Here is a 21,423-nt window from a genome sequence, read left to right as displayed (position 1 = left end):
AGGTACTATGTGTATATTAGTATGATACAGTCTTAGAGATGGATTAGTGAAAGAGTGAATTCATAGCATCATAACCTTTTCTGGAAAAAGCAGAAAGACATATTGATACAAATACACATGCCAGCAGGCATGGTGGCACAAGCCATAATTTCAGCACTAGGGAAGAAGTTCACCTCCAGTTTGAGGCCATCCTGGACTACATAGTGAGTTCCAAGTCATCAGAGGCTAAATAGCCAGACCCCTTTTCAAAACAACAAAGATCACTAGTAATAGTTGTCTCTAGAAAGAGAATTGGGGAACTGAAGTAATTAATATATGACTTTTTAAAAGTGTGTATGGGAGACTAGAGAGATGGCTCAGTGGTTAAGAGCACTGGCTGCTCTTCCAGAGGTCCAGGGTTCAATTCCCACCAAAACTACATGGTGACTCACAGCCATCTGTGTGAAGACAGCAACAGCTTACTCGTTAAATAAATAAATCTTTAAAAACAACAACAATATGTGTTGTGTGTGTTGCATGCTTCAGTCAATGTTCAGTACTGGATCCTCTGGAGCAGAAGTTCCAGGTGACGATGGGAATTAAACTCTTCCTCTGGGAGTGCAGCAAATGCTTTTTAACCACCAAGCCACCTCTCCAGTTTTCTTTTCTTTTTTTTTTTTTCTTCTTCTTCTTCTTTTTTTTTTGTTTTTTTTTTTGTTTTGTTTTTGTTTTGTTTTTCGAGACAGGGTTTCTCTGTGTATCTCTGGCTGTCCTGGAACTCACTCTGTAGACCAGGCTGGCCTCGAACTCACAAATCTGCCTGCCTCTGCCTCTGCCTCCCAAGTGCTGGGATTAAAGGCGTGCACCACCACTGCCCGGCTTTTTTTTTTTTTTTTTTTTTGTGCCAGTTTTCATATTTAACTTTTATTCTATGTCCTTTTAAAATTATATAAATATTTAGCTATAATTTAAAAACATTTTAAGTTCCAGGCTTCTAATTTCTACCTTTCAGATTGTCCATGATACAAATATTTGCTAGCCTAGCATAGACAGTCTTGCCTAGTGTTCTGTTTTTGTTTGTGTTCTGTTGCTGTGATAAATGTCATAACCAAAATCAGCCTAGACAGGAATGCAGTTATTTTATCTCACAAGTTGCCATCCATCATCGAGTAAAGTTAAGGGCAGGAACTGAAGGTGAAAACTGAGACCATTGATAAACATCCCTTACTGGCTTGCTCCTAGGCTCATGTTCAGCTAGTATCTTTATATAGCCCAGGCCCACCTGCCTATGGATGGTACTGCTCCCAAATGAAAACTCAGTTTCTTCAATAGTGTCTCACTGGGGATACAGACCACACTTAAGGGCAGGCCCCATGCCCAGCAGTATGAACTCAATAGTATTTTGGAAAATATTTTCTCATAATGCTTTGGGCATGTTTTACCTTCTCTGTCTTCTGCTTATCTGTTATGGTTTCTGGTTTTGTATTTGGGGTGGGGCCATGTACATGTGTGTGCATTTGTTTCTCATGCTTCTCTTTTTCTCTGTCTATTGGGTTTATTTTGTTCTGGTTTGTTTGGGTTTTTTATTGGCCGATTTGTTTTTAGAAGAGAGAAAGAAGTCATGGAGTTGGATGACATGGTGGGGAGGCAGGGAGGATCTGGAAGGAGATGAGGGAGGAGAAACTATAATCAGAATATACTGTATAAAAACAAAGTTATTTTCTCCCTCCCTCCTTCCCTTCCTTTCTTTTTGACTTTTCAAAACAGGGTGTCTCTGTGTAGCCCTGGCTGTCTTAGAACTGACTCTGCAGGCCAGGCTGTCCCTGAACTCAGAGATTCACCAGTTTTTACCTCCCAAGTGCTGGGATTAAAGCACTCACCATGCCTGGCTGAAAACAAATTTATTTATTTTTTTATTAAAAACAAAAGAAACAACCTAAGTGTATATCAATAGGGGAACAATCAATCTATAAAATATCTATACAATAATTATTATGCAATACACAAATGAGTATTAGAGATCTTTACATATTGATTGACAGGGGAATACCTTCAAGGAGCTATGTGGAGGCTGCATTCTATCATTGTAGACAATGATAGAATGCTTGTCTCCCATACATAAGGTCCTGGTTTGATCCCCAGTTGCACACAAAATGGAATATAATGTAATATAGTTAATGGTTACAGAACTTACAGAACACTATTACAAAATGACTGTAGGCTGGGGGTGCAGCTCAGTGGTAGAGTGAACATTTAGCATGTTTAAAGCCCTGGGTTCAATCCCCATGCCAAAACATTTTCTATTCTAAATTATCCAGAAAGGAAAAGAAACAAACTTCTGCATATTAGGGTTTGTATCTGCTCAGACTTTTTCTATGCCTCCACATCAGCTGTTCTCAGCCTTCCTAATGCTGCCACCCCTTAATACTGTTCTTCATGTTGTGGTGACCCTCAGCCATAAAATTATCCATTACTACTTCGTAACTAATTTTGCTATGGTTATAAACTGTGATGTAAATATTTTTTGAGAGAGGTTTGCTAAAGCTGCCATGACCCTCAGGCTAATAACCGTTGCTCTAAATGTTCCAGTGTATATTTGAAATGTTTAGAAATCATACGAATCATGGACCATGGTGACTCACACCTATAATCAGAAAGGGCTGGGGGAACACCATAAGTTCAAGGCCATTCTGGGCTACACAGCCACTGTTTCTCACACTTCCACATGTACCCCAAAAAGGAAAAGGGAAGGGATAGGTGGATTAGTCAACTAAACTGTTAAATGTGACTTTCTATGGAGAATAAATTGGAGGAATTAATTTTTATTTCACTCAATTCTATAAACTTGTTCCATTTTAGAAATGAAGGAGTCGTATATGAAAATATTCCATACTATATGCAGTAGAACATATTTATAATCCCAGCACTCAGGGCATAGAGGCAGGAGGATCAGGAGATCAAGGCCAGACTCTGCTATGTGATACCTTAACTTTTAATTTATTAACTCTGAATCATGTGTGCTTGCATCTGATGGGTATGTACATTTGATTAGAGTGGTGACTCACAGCTATCCTGTCTATGACAGAGGATTCTGATCATCTCCTGGCCTTCAAGGGGGCACCGGGCATGTACATGGTACATAGGTGTACATGGTACACAGGCATACATGGGAACAAAACACTCATATACACTGTCTAAATAAGTAGATAAAGTTCAATATTTTAAAGTACCAAAATAATCATAAAAATACCTACTTTGAGTCCTGACTTTTTTTTTTTACAAACTCCAGTATTCCATTTACCAATAAGTACCTCCTTGCCTTCCTGTTCCTACATGCCAATTTTCTCAAGCCCATTTCTAAAACAACATTCTCACAACAATATTCAAATATTAGTTTCCATTCATTTCTATGCTTTGTTTCTTCTTGCTTTTTTTCAGACATGCTCCCTTTATTGTGTAGCTCTAGCAGTCCTGTACCTCACTATATAGACTAGGTTGTCATCAAACTCACAAAGAGAAAGCATGCTGGTCGCAAGCTCACATAGATCCACCTGTTTCAGCTTCCTGAATCCTAAAACTAAAGACATGTACCACCACGCTGAACTTGTTTTCCTGTGCTTGCAGGGCTCTGCTTATCACATGCAAGACCCCAGTTTAAAATCAAGTTTTAGCTGGGCGGTGGTGGCGCACGCCTTTAATCCCAGCACTTGGGAGGCAGAGACAGGCGGATTTCTGAGTTCGAGGCTAGCCTGGTCTACAGAGTGAGTTCCAGGATAGCCAGGACTACACAGAGAAACCCTGTCTCGAAAAAACCAAAAAAAAAAAAAAAAAAAAAAAAAAAAAAAATCAAGTTCTAGGACAGCCAGGGCTATTATGGAGAACTCCTATCTCAAATGAATGAATGAATGAATGAATGGGGACACCAACCCACCCACAAAACTTTTGACTCAAAATTTGTCCTGTCAAAAAGAAATGCAATGACAAAAATAGAGCAGAGACTGAGGAAATGGCCAACCAATAACCGGCCCAACTTGAGACCCATCTCATGGGCAAGCACCAATCCCTGACAGTATTAATGATCTTCTGTTATGCTTGTAGACAGGAGACTAGCATGACTGTCCTCTGAGAGACTCCACCCAGCACCTGACTGAAACACAGCCAAACAGTGGATGGAGCTTGGGGACTCTCATGGAAGAATAGGAGGAAGGATTGAGGCCCCAAAGGGGAGAGGAACTCCACAGGAAGACCTACAGATTCAACTAACCTGGACCCCTGGGGGTTCTCAGAGACTGAACCATCATTCAAAGAACATACACAGGCTAGACCTAATTGGGCTGCCTTGTCTGGCCTCAGTGGAAGAGGAGAAAGAAGGAATGGGGGAGGAGCTGTATGAGGGGGTACCAGGAGGAGGGAGCAGCAATGAGGTTGTAAATAAATGAATGGAGAAAAAACCAGCAGGGCAGTGGTGGTGCATGCATTTAATCCCAGCACTAGGAGGCAGAGGGAGGTGAGTCTCTGAGTTTAAGGCCAGCCTGGTCTACAAAGTAAGTCCAGGATGGCCAGGGCTACACAGAGAAACCCTGTCTCAAAAAACAAACAAAAAGATTACTAGTCTCCTTACTACTTCAACTTGAAATCTTAGAAACATTCTATGTATTTTTTCATCCTTTCACAAAAATGTCATCTCCAGGGTCTGGGGAGATAGATGCTCAGCAGGTAAAAGCACTCATCATTCAAGCCTAAGGACCTGAGTTTGGTTCTTAGGATCCATAAGCTGAAAAAGGAAAACTGACTGTACAAAGATGCCCTTTGAACTGCACATGTGAGCCATGGTGTTCACATGACTATGCATGGGTACACATATACTTCAACATCCAGGATTTTCTTTTCTTTCCTTAAACCCCAGAGCCTCCCACAGGCTCAGCTATACTGTAGATCCAGTATATATTGTACCTCCAGCTCCAGGATTTCCTTCTCTGTTACTATTCTACAAACCTCCTCCCACCTTTATTTTTCTGAGACAGGGTTTCACTGTGTAGATTCCCCAGGCTTGGAACTCCCAATGTTGATCAGGCTGGCCTCAAATTCACAGAGATACACACACCTCTGCCTCCCAGATTGCTGGGGTTAAAGACCTGGCTTTTGTTTGGTTGAGACAAGGTCTCATGAAATACAAGCTGACATGGATCCTCCTCTCTCAGCCTCTTAAGTAGCTAGGACAACCGCATACATTTCAGAACCTGGCTCCTACCCATTCTTTGTTAGCTCAATTGAGGTTATTCATTCAGCAAACATTTATTGATCATATTATATATGCCAGGTAAAATTTGGTTCTGGGACTATTGTGTTAATATAACATTTTATTTTAGTGGAAAAGAAATAATGTCCAAATAAAAGAATAATCTTACATTAAGATAACATTAACAATGCTAACATTTAGATGTGTGCCCTGTACCAGGCACTGACTGTGCTGAGGGGTTTATATGGTCTTTTACTTAATACTTCTAACGAACTCATGATGCAGTGTTATTATTTCTGTTTCATACTTAGGTGTACTGAGGTGTATACTAAATACCTAATACTTTAAGGTCATACAGCTGGATAGTGAAGACAACTTGAATTCAATTTGACATCAGTGTGTCCCCTTACTTCTGTTCTACTGCTTCTCTTTTAAGGAGACTTCAGCTGATAAGGGTTATGGGAAAAATAATCAAGGCTAATCTGAACATAACTGGACACTAGGTGTTGATTTAGAGATTGTCTAGATGGCCTTCCTGAGCCAGGTGACGTGGCACAGGCCTGTGATGTAACATTCCAGAGGGCTCTGAGTTCAAGGCCACCCAAGGCTTTGAGTAACTGAGTCTATAGGTCTGCACCACCATATGTAGATCTATCTATCTATCCATCTATCCATCCATCCACCCACCCATCCATCCATCCATCTATGTATGTAACCCTGGCTTTCCTGAAACTCACTATGTACACCAGGTTGGTCTACGGAGAGCCTGGTTCTATCTCCTTAGTGCTGGTATTAAAGGCTTTTGCTACCATGACTTGCTCCACACCTAGATTTCTTTTCTTCCTTTTTTTTTTTTTTTTTTTTTTTTGGTTTGTTTTTGAAACAGGGTTTCTGTATGTAACAGTTTTGGCTGACCTAGAACTCACTTTGTAGACCAGGCTGTCCTCAAACTCACAGAAATCTGCTTACCTCTGCCTCCTGAGTATAGACTTTTTTTTAAAAAAATGAGAATATTCTAATTTGTTGGAATACTTTTGCAAAAAGACACAAATGGTATTTTTCTGTCTAGTTTACCTGGGAAAGATAGGTTAATGGTGGATTCATTCCTTTTATTGCCCAGTTTTCAATTTAACTTAATTCCTTATCATGAGAGGTGATCTGAAATCTGGACAAAAATTATTCTAGACAAGAGAAACTGATAGTTCAGAAACACTAGAGACTGAACTGTGTTGTGCTCAAGAACAGAGAAGAGGGCTGCAGTGATGGCTCAGCCAATAAGAGTGCCTGCTGATCTTGCAGTGGAGTTCAATTCCTAGTACCCACATCAGGGGACTCAAAACTTCCTGGAACTCCAGGTCCAGAGAGATCCCCATTTCTCACATCCAAGGGTGCCTAAACTGCACAGACACACAAATCAAATTAAAAGAAGTCTTATGTAGAAAAGAACAGAGAAGACCACATTACTTCTTCCACATTACTTCTTCACTTCCGCCTATGGAGCTTTCTCTCAAGTTCATGCACATACCGTCCGTTCTCCTCAGCAGAGCTACTTAGTCTGGACCATGTTTTGTTTTAATCCAGACATAATAGTACACACGGGTAGTCCCAGGTGAGAGTGCTGCAAAATAGCTAAAGTCAAATCTTAAGGCCATCCTGGACATCACAAGCCTGTCTCCTTAAGAAAAGACATGTAGCTGTCAAGATGGTTAGGTGGTTAAGGGAATACATTACTTTTACAGAGGACTGGATAGAGTTTGAGTCTCAGCAGCTCACAACTATCTTGAGTTCCAGAGGATCTCATACCCTCTTTTGACCTTCAGGGGCACTAGGTACACATGTAACACACAGATACACATGAAGACAAGACATGTATGCATGTAATAAATACATTTTAAAAAGGATTATGGGTCCACGTCACCACTCTTTTGGTTGTTTGTTTTTTTGAAACAGGGCCTCTCTGTGTAATAGTCCTGGCTGTCCTGAAACTTGTATTGTAGACCAGGCTAGTCTTGAACTAACAGAGATTCTCTTGCCTCTTTCTGCCTCCTGAGTGCTGGGATTAAAAGCATACACCGCCACCACCATAGGGCTCCATGTCACCATTCTTGGATACAATATTTACTGGCAATTTTGTCATCTTAGTCTTTTCTTTTTTCGTCACGACGAGGTCTTGCTATGTAGCCTTGTCTGGCTTTGAACTTGCACCAATCAGCCTGCCTCTGCCTCTTGAGGGTAGGGATTACACACACAAGTCACAACACCTGTTAAATAGGTAGGTTTGTTTGTTTATTGGAACAAGGTCTCTACACAACTCTGGCTGTCCTGAAACTAACTGTTGACCAGGCTGGCCTCAAATTCAGATTCCTGTCTGTCTCTGCATCCTGTGTACTGGAATTAAATATGTCTACCACCATGCCTGGCTCATCTAAACATTTTCACCAATAATTATGGAGAATTTAAAGATTTGATGATAAGGGGATTATGTAAATTTTTCTATTTTATGTATAAGAGCGTTTTGTCTGCATAATATGTCTGTGCAATACTGTCTTCCAGCCCAATAATAACTATTCTTTTAAAAATAACGAAGTACCTAGATGTGGTAGCACACACCCTCAAACACAGCACTCCACAGTCAAAGTTAGGCAGATCTCTGTGAGTTAAGCCAGGGTGATCAGCCTAACTACCAAACCCAGCCAGAGCTACATAGTAAGTGAGACCCTGTCTAAGAAGTAAAGAAAACCTGCAGCTGCAGGCTGACAAGATGGATTACTGAGTTAAGGTAACTGTCCCCAGGACTGATGGACTGATGGTGAGAGGAGAACCAACTTGTTCATGTTTTCTAATCTCCACACAAGCACCATGGCAGGCCCTATAGTTCTTCCAACACACATAGAACAAGTAAATGTAATTTCTTTTAACTGAGAAAACAAAAACTTCAGTCATTGCTAAGCTGTCTTAGTGCCCTCTGAGAACATGCAAAGTCTAAGATCCTTCTAGGATCTTTGAAGAAGAGCATCCCCCAGCCTCCTAGTCTGCCCCTTTGTCCGGCCCAACTGGGGTCCAGGAGCCACCGCACCCCTGCTACCTCTAAGTCAAGACACTCTCCCACTCTCCCAGGTGTACTTGACTTTATAGTCCCTGGCAGCAGCCACTTCAGTGTTACTGCCTCTGGGACCCCCTCATCCACTGTGCTCTCTTTCTGCTCCCAAAGTCCCAGGTCACTGCTAGAGGGAGAACCAGGAAGACAAATATAAATGTGTGCTGTCCAGTTTCAAGTTGTCCCTTGCAGCTGCTCAGCAAGCCTTTATTTGTCCCCTGCATTCCCTGGCACTCTCTCCCGCAGGGCTGTTCAGACAGCCCTCATCTTAATTCCCCTCCTTCTGGTCTGCTGTTTTAGACTAATATAGAGACTTCCATCAGATGCTTAGAATTCTACAACATTGTTATAAAACTTTTGTGTGTGTGAAGAATTTACAGAACAGACAAAAGTAGGCAGAATCGCATAAAGAATCATTTACCATGCACTCAGAAGGAATACCAATTTCTGGCCAATCTTATTTCAAGTATCTTTTTATCCATTTCCTTTATTTTGGAAAGAATCCCAGCCAGTATATTATTCCAAACTTAGAGATTTCAGTGTGTGTCTGTAAAAATAAAAATCCTAATTGTAATGTCATTAGCACATAAAATAAATGACACTCAATACCAAATTGGTATTTGCACATTTCATAAATGTAAAAATATAGTTTTTTTGCTTGAATCACTATTCAAATTTAATTAACACATATTATATATTATAATGGATTTCATTATGACATTTTCATATGTATTTATGATGCATCTGATCATAGTCACACACACACACACACACAAACATTACTCTTGTAACCTTTTCCACTTCTGCTAATCCCCTTCATCTTCCCAGTTTGTGTGATCCAGTAAGTTGTATTAGAATTGTTTACTGGAGCATGAGCACCTTATAAATGGCTACATCACTGAAGAACATGTCTCTCTTCCCTTTAACTGTTTATATTTAACTTTTATATTTATATTCAACTGTTAAATATATATAAATCCTCAGGAGCCTGGCATAGTGACGCATACCTTTAATCCCAAACCCAGGAGGCAGAGGCAGGTGGATCTCTGAGTTTGAGGCCAGCCTGGTCTACAGATCGAGTTCCAGGACAACCAGGGCTACACAGAGAACTGTGCACTTGTAAGGATTTTACTGAAGAAGTTGGTCAGTTTCTCAGTACTTTTAAAGCCTGGGTTTTATTGACTGCATGTCTGTTGTATAGTTTAATCTCTTCTTTTGACCTCCTTGTATTAACATTTTTTTCAAAAGTGTCTCTTATATTCATTGTCCTGCTTTTAGTGGTGTAGAGAAATTGTCCATGTGACAACGGAAAGGGAAGGCGGCTTGGAGCGTGACTCAGAACGGAACTCAGACCTCTTAACCAGGACTGAAACAGATGGTTGGGGTCAAAGCTCAATAAATAGTAACAGAGGTCCAGGGAAAGTAGGATGCACAAGGGGCCTCATAGTGTCCAATTTCCACACAGCTGGTATGTGGACCAGGCCAGACAAGGGACATTCAGGCTGAAGTCAGAACTGGAAAAAGAGAAGCAGCAGTTGAGGCAGCAGCTGGGATTATTGCTCAGGGCATTACTCTATTCACTACTTCTGTTTTCTAAATATATCTTAGTTCCCTCTGTGTCTTTGCCCAGGATAAGTCCTCTGTTAGAATACCTTTCTCTCTTTTCATATATAATGACCAATATACATTCTCTTGTTTCCGTGTTTTAACGGATAGGATCATGAAATATCTAAGAATGAATAAATGAGAGAAATAATGTTGATTGCTTTTCCAGGAAGGAAAATGGATAGGTAAGAGAAAGGGCTGGAAGGCAGACAGATAATACTAATTTGTTGCAGATGGAACAGTTAATCTGATCAGAGTATCCAGCATAGAGTCTTTTGAAGTAGGAGCGACACAGGAATTTGTAGTTTCAGAAGAAGACGAATGGTCTGAACAGCCCTGCGGGAGAGAGTGCCAGGGAATGCAGGGGACAAATAAAGGCTTGCTGAGCAGCTGCAAGGGACAACTTGAAACTGGACAGCACACATTTATATTTGTCTTCCTGGTTCTCCCTCTAGCAGTGACCTGGGACTTTGGGAGCAGAAAGAGAGCACAGTGGATGAGGGGGTCCCAGAGGCAGTAACACTGAAGTGGCTGCTGCCAGGGACTATAAAGTCAAGTACACCTGGGAGAGTGGGAGAGTGTCTTGACTTAGAGGTAGCAGGGGTGCGGTGGCTCCTGGACCCCAGTTGGGCCGGACAAAGGGGCAGACTAGGAGGCTGGGGGATGCTCTTCTTCAAAGATCCTAGAAGGATCTTAGACTTTGCATGTTCTCAGAGGGCACTAAGACAGCTCTTAGAGATGACTAAGGTTTTAATTGGTAGCCATGTGACCTCAAGCAACCTATGTAATCTATTTCTTCCTTGTATCTCTTTGTGTGTGTGTGTGTGTTTGTGTGTGTGTGTGTGAAAGAGAGAGAGAGAGAGAGAGAGAGAGAGAGAGAGAGAGAGAGATTGTAACTAAATGCAGGACTTTGGACACACTCTATCTTTTCTTCTGTTTTTTTTTTTTTTTTTTTTTTTTTTTGAGAGAGTCTCATGTAGCCCAGCCTGTCCCTTGTGCTGTCTTCAGTTACTCATCTATCTTCCTGCATCCAACTCCTGAGTGTTGGCTTTTCAGGTATGTGTCACCATGCCTGATTTTTGTGGTGTTTGTACTAGAACTTAGGACCTCCCAAGCTAGCTAAGTATTTTGCCAATGGAGCCACATCTCTCACCCCATTTCCTTCTTTATGCCTTGGCTACTTACTATGTAAGGAGTTGGAAAATGGGATGGTGATAAACATGTAATTCTAGTGCTCAGGCTAAGATAGGAGGATCACAAATTCAAGCCTAAATAGTGAGATCTTAGTAAGCATGGGCTAAGATCTTGTGTCAAAAAGGAAACAATCAAAAATTAAGCAATGAAAAATAGGTTACTAATACCTACATCAGAACAGTTCCAAGGATTGGGTAAAATAATTTGAATAGAAGCTGGTAGCACAGTGGACAAGCAAATGACAGCCCTCTCATCTTGAAGCTTCAGTGAAAATATCATCACCTCATAGAACATCAAAACCTGACAGTCAAGAAATTGAACCTTTCTCTTTCCTTCCTGGGCTTTTTCCCCCTTTGGTGTTTTGAGATAGGTCACACTGTGTAGCCCTGGCTGGCCTGGAACTTGCTACATAGACCAACCCAAAGAGGTACATCTGCATCTGCCTTCCTAGTACTGGAATAAGGGGAACACCATCATGCCTGGCTCTCTGGGTTTGTTTTGTTTTTTCTTTGTTATTGTTTGGTTTGTTTTTGTGTTCTAGGGTTTTCTTTTTTGTTTGTTTTGGGTTTTTGTTTTGTTCTGTTTTGTTTTTTAAGACAGGGTTTCTTTGTGTAACAGCCCTGGCTATGGTGGGTTTCATATTCAAGGCTATCTTGGATAGCATAGTAAGACCATGCTTCAATAAAAATCAAAAAAAGAAAATCTCAAAGTCTCAGAGACCTGGGATGTGAGAGGCTTCCAGGACTCAGTGGGAGTGACCTTACCTGAAATGCCCAGCAGTGGGGAGATGGAACCTAAAGACACTACCTTATAGATAGACAGGGATGGGTATACCCACTCATCTTCAAAATTTTTGACCCAGAATTGTTCCTGTCTAAGGGAAATGCAGGGACAAAATAAAGCAGAGATTAAAGGAAAGGCCATCAGAGACTGGCCCAACTTGGGATCTATTCCATGTACAGACACCAAACCCTGTCACTATTACTGATGCCAAGATGTGCTTGCAGACAGGAGCCTAGTATGGCTGTCCTCTGAGAGGCTCTACCAGCAGCTGACTGAGACAGATGCAGACTCTTAAAGGCCAATTATAGGACTGAGGTCGGGGTCCCCTAGAGAAGACTTAAGGGAAGGATTGAAGGAGCTGAAGGGGATGGCAGCCCCATAGGAAGACCAACAGTGTCAAATAACCTGGACCCCTGGGCTCCCAGAAACTAAGCCACAAACCAAAGAGCATACACGGACTGGTTGGAGGCCCCCTGACACATATGTAGCAGAGGACTGCTTTGTCTGGCCCCAGTGGGAAAGGGTGTGGCTAATCTTGTAGATACTTGAAGCCTCACAAAAGGGGATGCTGGGGGTGGGTGATGTGGGGGTGGGTGAGCACCCTCTCAGAGGAAGAGGGGAGGGGAGATGGGGTGAAGAACTCTGAAAGGGGAGACTGGGAAGGAGGACAACATTTGGAATGTAAATAAATAAAATAATTTAATAAAAGAAGGAAAGGGAAAATCTCAGTGACTAGAAAGGATAGACTAGTAAGAGTAATAGTAAATATTTTACATGATGCTTATTAGATTTGTCACAAAGGAAGATGTGGTCCAGAGATAAAAGGGTGAGTGAACGCTCTACATGAGATGTTTGAGGTCATAGGCAAACTGCATGTCTGGAAGAGGAGTCACATAAGAGAAAGGCTAGGATTAAATGGCCAGATAGAAAAAGAGGCTGAACTGGAGTGGCCAGAGTGGTAGGACAACAATGAAGAATGGGCCTGGGAAGCCTCTGGATGAAAGGTGCCTCAAGGAAGAAACCATCTTCAGTGTCACAGTTTGCTTCTTAGGTCAAGGAAGATAAAGACTAAACATATCCATTGGATTTAGTGACTTGGTGGCTGACTATGACCTTATCATAAACTGAGGTTTGGAGGCCAGATTCAAATGTACAGAACAGGAGTGAGTAAACAAGCAGCCAGGCACAATGACAAGTATTTGTAGTCCTAGCACTTGGGAGGTGGAGGCAGGAGGATCAAGACATACAAGGTTTGGGGCTGGTGAGATGGCTCAGTGGTTAAGAGCACTGACTGCTCTTCCAGAGGTCATGAGTTCAAATCCCAGCAACCACATGGTGGCTCACAACCATCCATATTGAGATCTGATGCCCTCATATGAATAAATAGATTTAAAAAAAAAAAAAAGACATACAAGGTTTTCCTTGACTCAACTGCATAGCAAGTTTGAGGCCAACCTGAGCTACATGAGACAAACAAACAAACAAAACAAAACAAAACAAAAAATAAAGACAGGAAAGATATATATGGGTCTGGGTGGCTCAGGATATAGTTCCTTGGTAGCCCACTTAACGTTAGCACTACAAAAGAAAAAGAAGATGGAAAGAGAATACTGTTGCCTCCAAAAGAAAAAGAGAGAGGAGTGACTTAGTAGTTAGAAAGGAGTAGGAACTCAAGAGAAACTGTTTTTTAGACTGGGGAGATTTGACCATGTTTAGACATCTCAATGAAAGGGGAAGGCTGATTAAACAGGAGTTAAAATAGTACCAGAAAGCTTCTAGAAAGGTATCAGGGGATCAGATCAGATATAAGCATAATGGGTAGAAAGAGGAGGTGTAAGGTCCAGGGCTGTAGCTTAGCAGTAAAGTACTTGCCTAGCGATCACAGGGCCCAGGGTTCAGTCTACACATGGCCCAAAATTAAAGAACAAGTGTAAAGAAAAGGTAAGGAAGAGGATTCATGTTACTGTGAGCAAAGGTTGATCTGATAGTAGGAGAGGAGGCTTGAGAAGCTCCACACAAAACACTTAGCATAAGGCCCAGCATGTTAGTTTGTGTGAACCAGAAAAGTTACCTACAGATGCCATTATTGTCGGGAGATTGAAAGTAGGAGACAGGCCTAGTTAGAGTAAGTAGGTAACAGGGCTACAGCCCTCAATGGTATACTTGTTGAAGGTCCCTTACTGTCTCTGCTCTGCCAGGAGATAAGCTGCTTTTCTCTATCACATCCTGACCATCTTTCCACATATGGAGAAGCAACAGAATAACCATGGACTGGAACTAGCAACAGTAAAACATTTTCTTTTTAAAAATAAAGAAATAAGGCTGGAAATGTTGGTGAAGTGTATCTTGTGTAAGTATGAGGACATGCGTTTTGATTGTCAGCACCCACAGAAAAAGTCATTCCAAGCTGGGTGAGGTAGCATGTGCCTTTAATCCCAGCACTCAGGAGGCTGAGGCAGGAGGACCTCCATGACTTTAAGGCCAGCTTGATCTACTTTGCAAGTTCCAGGACATCCAAGGTGACACAGTTAAGACCTTGTTTCAAAAGGATAAATAATAAAATAAAAGCCATCCTTGCATTGAGAAGGTAGAGGTGGGAGAGTGGGGGGGGGGGGGTTCCTGAAGCTGAAGCTCCCTGGCCAGTCAGACTAGCCAGATAGTAATGAATTATACATTCAGTGAGACACTCTTTAAAAAAATGAAGGTGAGGAAGATACTTGATGTTGACCTCTGGTCTCCACACACATGCACACAGAACATGCATATGCATGTACACATGTATACATGTACACACACATGGTTGCTGTGGGCTACTGTTTTTACTATGCAGATAACACAGTTGGAAATGTCTTATACTTTATGCTTTGGCTTTATAAAATGAACTAGGACCATACTTCATTAACACTAAATATTTGACACTTTATATATAAACTTTATATACAAGAATTACCTGGAGTTTTTAATCCTCACCTTCTTTCTCTTTAGGATTTCAGGACAGTTGTTGTTACCCTGATTTTGAGAAGATAGAAAAACGTTACGGTTAAGATTAATGCATATTATGTATCATTCTATATCATGTAATTTTACTTCAAACTTTTATGAAACCAATACTAGCCTTGAACTTATTATATAGCCCATAGTAATCTCAAAGTTGCTGTGTTGCTCAGCTTGGCCAGGAACACATGCATGATCTTCCTGCCACAAGGTCCCAAGTACTAAGATTACAGGTATATACTACCAAACCTGGTTGCGGGGGTGGTGGTGGAGTTGTTGTTTTGATTTTTTTGAGATAAGTGTTGCATTATATAGTCTCTCAGTGGCCTAGGATTCGCTCTGTAGACCAGGCTGCTCTTGAACTCACAGAGCTCGGCCTACCTCTGCCTCCTGTGTGCTAGGATTAAAAGCATACGCCATCACATCTAACCCATACCTGACTGGTTTACCTCTTTGTTTTTGGAACAGCTCTTGATATCTGTACTAATATTGAACTCATATTGATCCTCCTACGTCAGCCTCATGTGTTAAGACTAAAGAGAGGCATACACTACCATGCCTGGTTGATACCTCTAACTTTTAAAAATATTACCAAATCTATCTATATCAACTCATCCCTACAAAGATAATGCAAAGTGTAAATTTCAGGCAGGTAAGGGTTAGATGACTCAGAGGGTAAAGGTACCCGCTCCCAAGCCTGAGTTCAATGTCTGGAATCTACACAGTAGAAGGAGAGCACTGACTGTCATGAGGTGTCCTCTGACCTCCCATCATTACAAACACACCACCCCATGCATGTGTACACAAAATAAATGAAAATGTAATAAAATAAGTTTTTAAGCTTTTTGAGACAGAGTCTCACTATGTAGCTCTGATTGGTTTAGAACTTGCTATGTACACCAGGCTGGCCTTCAAATAGACATCCACCTACCTCTGCCTATTAAGTGCTAGGATTAAAGTCACAAGGCACTATACTCTTCTAAAAAAAAGAATGTAATAAAGAAATATTTAGGGCTGGAGAGATGGCTCAGTGGTTAGGAGCACTGACTGCTCTTCCAGAGGTCTTGAGTTCAATTCCCAGCAACCAAATGGTGGCTCACAACCTTCTGTAATGGGATCTGATGCCCTCTTCTGGTGTGTCTGAAGAGAATAACAATGTACTCACATACATAAAATAAATAAATCTTAAAAAAATAGAGTAAAGCATCTTGGCTGAGTATAGTCGCACACAGCCTTTTAATCCCAGCACTCAGGAAGCAGTGGATCTCTTTTACTTAGGTGGACCTGGTCTACATTTTCCATTTCAGTTTTAGTCTCGGTGGGGTTACACAGTGAAAACCTGTCCCAAAGAAAGAAAGAAAGAAAGAAAGAAAGAAAGAAAGAAAGAAAGAAAGAAAGAAAGAAGAGAGGGAGAGGAGAAAGAAAGAAAGAAAGAAAGAAAGAAAGAAAGAAAGAAAGAAAGGAAGAAAGAAGAGAGGGAGAGGGAGAGGGAGAGGGAGACAGTACTCTCAAGGCTTTAGTTCAAAGGAGAAACTTTATTTGCCCTAGAATCCGCAGAAAAGGAGCAATGGGAATTTATGTATATCTACAAACCCAGGAAGTCCCTCTCTCTTGGCTCGAACTTTTTTGTGGGTGGTACTCACACCCTTGGAGACATACCCTGCTCTCCTCTAAATTCCCCTCAGCCTCCAAATCTTCATGCGTGCTACTGCCCACACTTCATTTTACGCAAAGTTCCCAATCATATCCTAGCTTCCCTCAATAGAACTGAAAAGATACCAACTAAAGAGCTTGATGCAGCTGTGCTGGCAAGAGCATTTCCACAAGCTCAAGGCTCACTTGGTCTATATAGTGAGTTCCAGGCCAGTTAGGGCTACATAATGATATCCTAGAGAGAGGAAGAGAGGCAGGAGAGAGAGAAGAATAAGTGGGGTGGGAAAGAGATGGATCAGGAAGAAAAATACTTAGATTCCTTGAGGTTTGAAGGGCTTCCTTGCTGGGTATTTCTCAGAAATTTATTATTGTGTATGAGTGTTATACTGTGTGTCTCTCTGTGTGTGTATGTGTGTGTGCACACACATCGAGGCTCTCATAGAAAATAGCACATGTGGGGAGATCCAAGGACAACATCTGGGATTTGGTTCTCTATCACAGGTTCTGGGGAATGCCACCTGTCTTATGTAGCAACTGCCTTTCTCACCTTGAGCCATATTTCTAGTCCTGCTTCTTGGAATTTGATTTTCTCGGATTATTGATCATTCTGCTGAAGAAGACTTAAATTACAAGTCTATATTTTCAGCTGGGTATGGTGGCTCATGCCTGTAACCCCAATATTCAAGAACCTAGGTAGGAAGATTATTCCAAGTTTGAGGCCAACCTGAGCTATATCTAATGAATTCCAGGTCATCCTGAGCCTCAATCACAACCCCCCCCCCCCAAAAAAAACAATAAAACAAAAATAAAACCAAATAGAAAGGTCTCTACAGTCATTCCTTGTCCTTTAATACCACTAGAAGGGAAGGAGGCCCATCCAGGATCCTCCTGCCTATACCAAGCTTGGAAGAAACTCAATCCTTTATATAAAAAGGCATAGAATTTGCATATGACCACTACATATTCTCCTATAACTATTCATCTCTAGATTATAGTACTAAGTAAATGCTTCATAAATGATTTCTACCCTATTATTTAAGGAACACAAGAAAATCTATAACCACTCAGAACAAATTTTTCTTTCTATTTTCAACTCACAATTGCTGAATCCATGTATGCAGAATGTGCAGATACAGTGAGCTAACCATTTATTTATTTTTGAGGGCTTTTTTGTAACCCTTTCCAGTACTCAATTGTGTGTGTGTTTTTTAAGATTAAAAAAAAAAACTTACGTGTCTGTATGTCTGTGTCTAGGTATGTGCATGTGAGTGAACATGCCCACAGAGGCCATGAGAGTTGGATGTTCTGGGAACTGGTTACAGATGGCTGTGGAGACACTGATGTGGGCACTAGGAATCAAACTCCTTTGCAAACACAGCACACACTTATCCTCCATATTGTGTTTTTAAAGTTCCCTTTTAGAAGGGGTTGTGGCTTAGTGATAGAATGCCTGCACATCACATGCGTTTAAGTATTCCCAGCAATACAAAACAACAAACAAAAGTACCCCCTACTATTTGGGTCTGAGCATGGGGACTTGCACCTCTAATAGCAGCAGTGAGGAAGCTGAGGCAAGAAGATACTAAGTGTGAGGGAAGCCAGGGTCATACTTTGATGACTTTTAGTCTAGCTACATCCCACTAACTTTTTTATCTTCTCCTTTACACATACACTCACACTCTGATATGTAGTGGGGTAAGCAATAGTAAAAACACTATGATCACCAAGAATCTCATTACGTCATCCAGGCTAGCCTGGACTGTCTATGTGGCATAGGCTGATCTTGTACTTGCAATCCCTCCTGCTTCAGCCTCCTGATTGCTAGAACTATAGGAACAAGCCACTACACCTACCTTTCTAGAATGTCTTTGTCTGAGATCCACCTAGTCCAGGGTGGCCTCAAATTCATGGCAATCTTTCCAACTCAGTGCTGGGATTACGGAGAGGTGTATGAGCCATTAGACCCAGCTTAGAATGCCATTTCTTTTTTCTTTTCTTTTTTTTTTTGTTCCTTTTATTCAGAGGGAGGGTTGTAAGACAAGGTTTCATGTAGCCCAGACTGGCCTCCAATTCACTATGTAGGTGATGATGACCTAGAACTCCTGACAATCTGTCTTCACCTCCTAAGTGCTAAGATTACAGGCATGTACCATGCCCAGCTCAGATCTTTCTGGAGAAAAATGACCAAGCCCCTGTTTCTCAGCTATCTGTAAAACATGTAACATGGAACTGGATGCAAAGGAAATGCTCAGTGAGTGCCTGGTGGTTATGAGAACATGCATGTGCTTGTTTTCACACATGTGTCAAATACGCAGCCAAGAGGGGGTGGGGAGGGGTTGAATCCACTCTTCCATGATGAGGAGAGAGATGAGACTTAGGTGAAACTGTAGAATAAAAGGTTTATTAGGAGAGCAGCAGCACAGTTTGGACATTTTGTTCTCTCCTCCTTCAGCCTCCTGTTGCTCAATGACACCACATGGTCAACCATATCCTGGTCTCTGAGATTCTAAGGTGGTCGCTGAGGGCCTACCTAGAAACTCAACTGTCTGCTGTTACTATTCCCCCATAGCTTCTTCCTGCTCTTCATCTTCCTCCTCTGTCCAGCTCAGGTCATCATCTGAATCCTCAGGTTCTTCCTCATCCATGTCTAGTAAAACCCCTGCCCTAGCCTTCTCAGCCAGTGAATCAGGGTGCTCCAGCTGGGCCCAGGATCCTGGGTCAGCCTTGACCAGCGAGATTTCAACCCGTGATGGCATCAAAGAGACAGAGCTCTGCTCCACGTTTATGACCTGAGGAGGAGGGAAAGACAGAAAAAATGAAGAACTCACAGGCTTGAGATTGGAGTGGTGACGAGTAAGAACAGAGGAAGGTAGTGGGGAGGAAAGAAGGAGGAAAAACCAAAGCAGTTAAAGAGAAACCCTTTATCTTTCAGCACCCCCTCTATCCACTCAGTCTGGCCCTCCTTTTAGTCTATCTCCCTTGCCTCTGCCCACTTCTCTTCACTTACCCCCCAGAGCTTCATCTGTGCTTGGAACACACGATTACCATCAAAGACAATGTGGACATGAAGCTGAGAGAAAAGAATTATAAGGGTAGTAGCAATCTCAGAAGGTCAGAAAGAGTCATTAGTACAGAACCAGGTCAGAGGTGAGATCCACAGGCCAGCCAGACAATCTTGATCCAAGAACTTTCCATTCCCCTCTGGGGACTGTGGAACCTCAAGAGTGACAGCAGTCAGCATTTCTCCCTGTAAGACTGCACTACCACCAGAGTTCACAAGGCTCCTATCTGCCACAGATTGTTCCTCACCTCAGTTTGACTGGCCTTCACCCAGTTGAATGCAGGAAGTGGAATCTGGCCATAGACCGTCAGCACTACCAAGGAATCTGTCTGGTGCCAATCATGGCGGCAAGATGCTGGCAGCTAAAGAGAATCAAAATAAGAATGGTAAAATCAACTCCTAACCCAAGAAGAGTCTCCCTGGGGTATAAAGACACAAGAAAACTCAGAAAGATCAACTATCTCATATGGCCTACATTCTAGGCTATGGAGGGATAAAGAGCAGAATCTTACTTGATTTGTATCAAAGAAGTTAGGGAGGCCAGCCATGAGATAACTGGGAGGAGAGCTTATCTCTGTAATTGGGTCCTAGCCAAGTGTTTAAGAAAGATGGGGCTTACCTGCTTTGCCCAATCATGTCTACCAACTCTACATCCTGGCTGTGCCAGGAATGCCCCAAAATCCAGAGTCTGGATACCACAACAGCTCCAAGACTTCATCCTGAGGGAGGAATATAATTTATTTGAATTCTACCCCCAAGCCCTTACTCTAATCCATATTGGGAGACGCCTGCCCAGTCCCTTCTCTTACCCTTCATGAAACCGAGGTGCCCCTGGGTGATAGGTACATGGAGTAGCATCACTCTCAGGACCTTGGTAAACCTAACAAAGCCGAAGGAGAATCAAGTTATTCAAATTCTTGCGTATACCCAGGCATCCCTCCGGTATCTCTCAGCCACATGCTTGAGCCCCCCAAAACTCTCACTCACAGCATCACATCCTGGGTTCTGGCAGCTGGAACCAGTCCAGATCAGACTATTGTCAAGTCCTGGGCAAAGGAAACAGTCAGGAACCTGTCTATTTCCCCCACTCTACTGGCATATACATGAAATCGCAGTCTTTGAGACCTGTCCTATGAAAGACCTACCTACCTGCTCCAGGTTCCTGGTCTAGTTCCTTCTGTTCCAAAGCCACTCCCAGGGCTTGAGATATAAGAAGTGGTAGGAGTTTGGGAGGCATCTCAGACCTACAGGTTATAAGCAGGCATTTAGTTCTGATTCATTCATCAGCTCTAGCACCCCTACCCATGAGAATAAAGTCAAGTCAGTTTGGTGAAAGTGAGCAGGGTCAGAGAAGTCAGGTAGCAACTCCACTGGCAATTTTCTTTTTTTTTTTTTTCGAGACAGAGTTTCTCTGTGTAGCCCTGGCTGTTCTGGAACTCACTCTGTAGACCAGGCTGGCCTCGAACTCAGAAATCCACCTGCCTCTGCCTCCCAAGTGCTGGGATTAAAGGTGAGTGCCACCACTGCCCGGCTCCATTGGCAATTTTCAACTCTGTGGGCATTCATATTCTAGAACCCTGGGAAAGTGCCCAGGGCTTCCTTTCTGATCTTCCTTATTTCTCTGCAGAACTGTATCACTTTCTCTTCCTATGTTTGACTGTGGACCTAATAATGACTTCGCTTGTATTGTTCTCTGGAGCCTCTTGCCTTGCTAATATTACTTCCTTTCTGTGACATAAGATGTAGTTTTTATGTTTTTGTTTTGAGACAGGGTTTCTCGGTTTAACCCCAGCTGTTCTAGAACTTACTCTGGAAACC

The 21,423-nt window shown here is 42.1% G+C and overlaps 1 protein-coding gene across 5 annotated transcripts in view; it reads right to left on the bottom strand.

Moving 5' to 3' along the window:
• The window catches only part of Itgb1bp2 (integrin subunit beta 1 binding protein 2), a 42,693-nt gene that overhangs the window by 18,790 nt on the left and 2,480 nt on the right, over window positions 1-21,423 (bottom strand). For 2 of the 5 annotated variants that reach the window (XM_034485400.2, XM_076918919.1), the window contains 7 exons: window positions 20,755-20,849; window positions 20,593-20,651; window positions 20,415-20,485; window positions 20,225-20,324; window positions 19,854-19,967; window positions 19,552-19,614; window positions 18,924-19,333 (listed from right to left, as the gene is read on the bottom strand). In XM_034485400.2, the coding sequence (XP_034341291.1) occupies window positions 19,100-19,333; window positions 19,552-19,614; window positions 19,854-19,967; window positions 20,225-20,324; window positions 20,415-20,485; window positions 20,593-20,651; window positions 20,755-20,849 (736 nt within the window). In that variant the 3' untranslated portion in view covers window positions 18,924-19,099. Of the gene's footprint in view, window positions 1-14,847; window positions 14,907-18,923; window positions 19,334-19,551; window positions 19,615-19,853; window positions 19,968-20,224; window positions 20,325-20,414; window positions 20,486-20,592; window positions 20,652-20,754; window positions 20,850-21,423 lie in introns of those variants that run through there. The other 3 variants (XM_076918918.1, XM_034485403.2, XM_034485402.2) reach the window with 3 other exon arrangements.

Source organism: Arvicanthis niloticus, chromosome X, assembly GCF_011762505.2.
Source record: "Arvicanthis niloticus isolate mArvNil1 chromosome X, mArvNil1.pat.X, whole genome shotgun sequence".
Classification (NCBI taxonomy): domain Eukaryota; kingdom Metazoa; phylum Chordata; class Mammalia; order Rodentia; family Muridae; genus Arvicanthis; species Arvicanthis niloticus.
The sequence above is the reverse complement of the archived record's forward strand: the minus strand, read 5'-3'. Positions and strand labels throughout refer to the sequence as shown.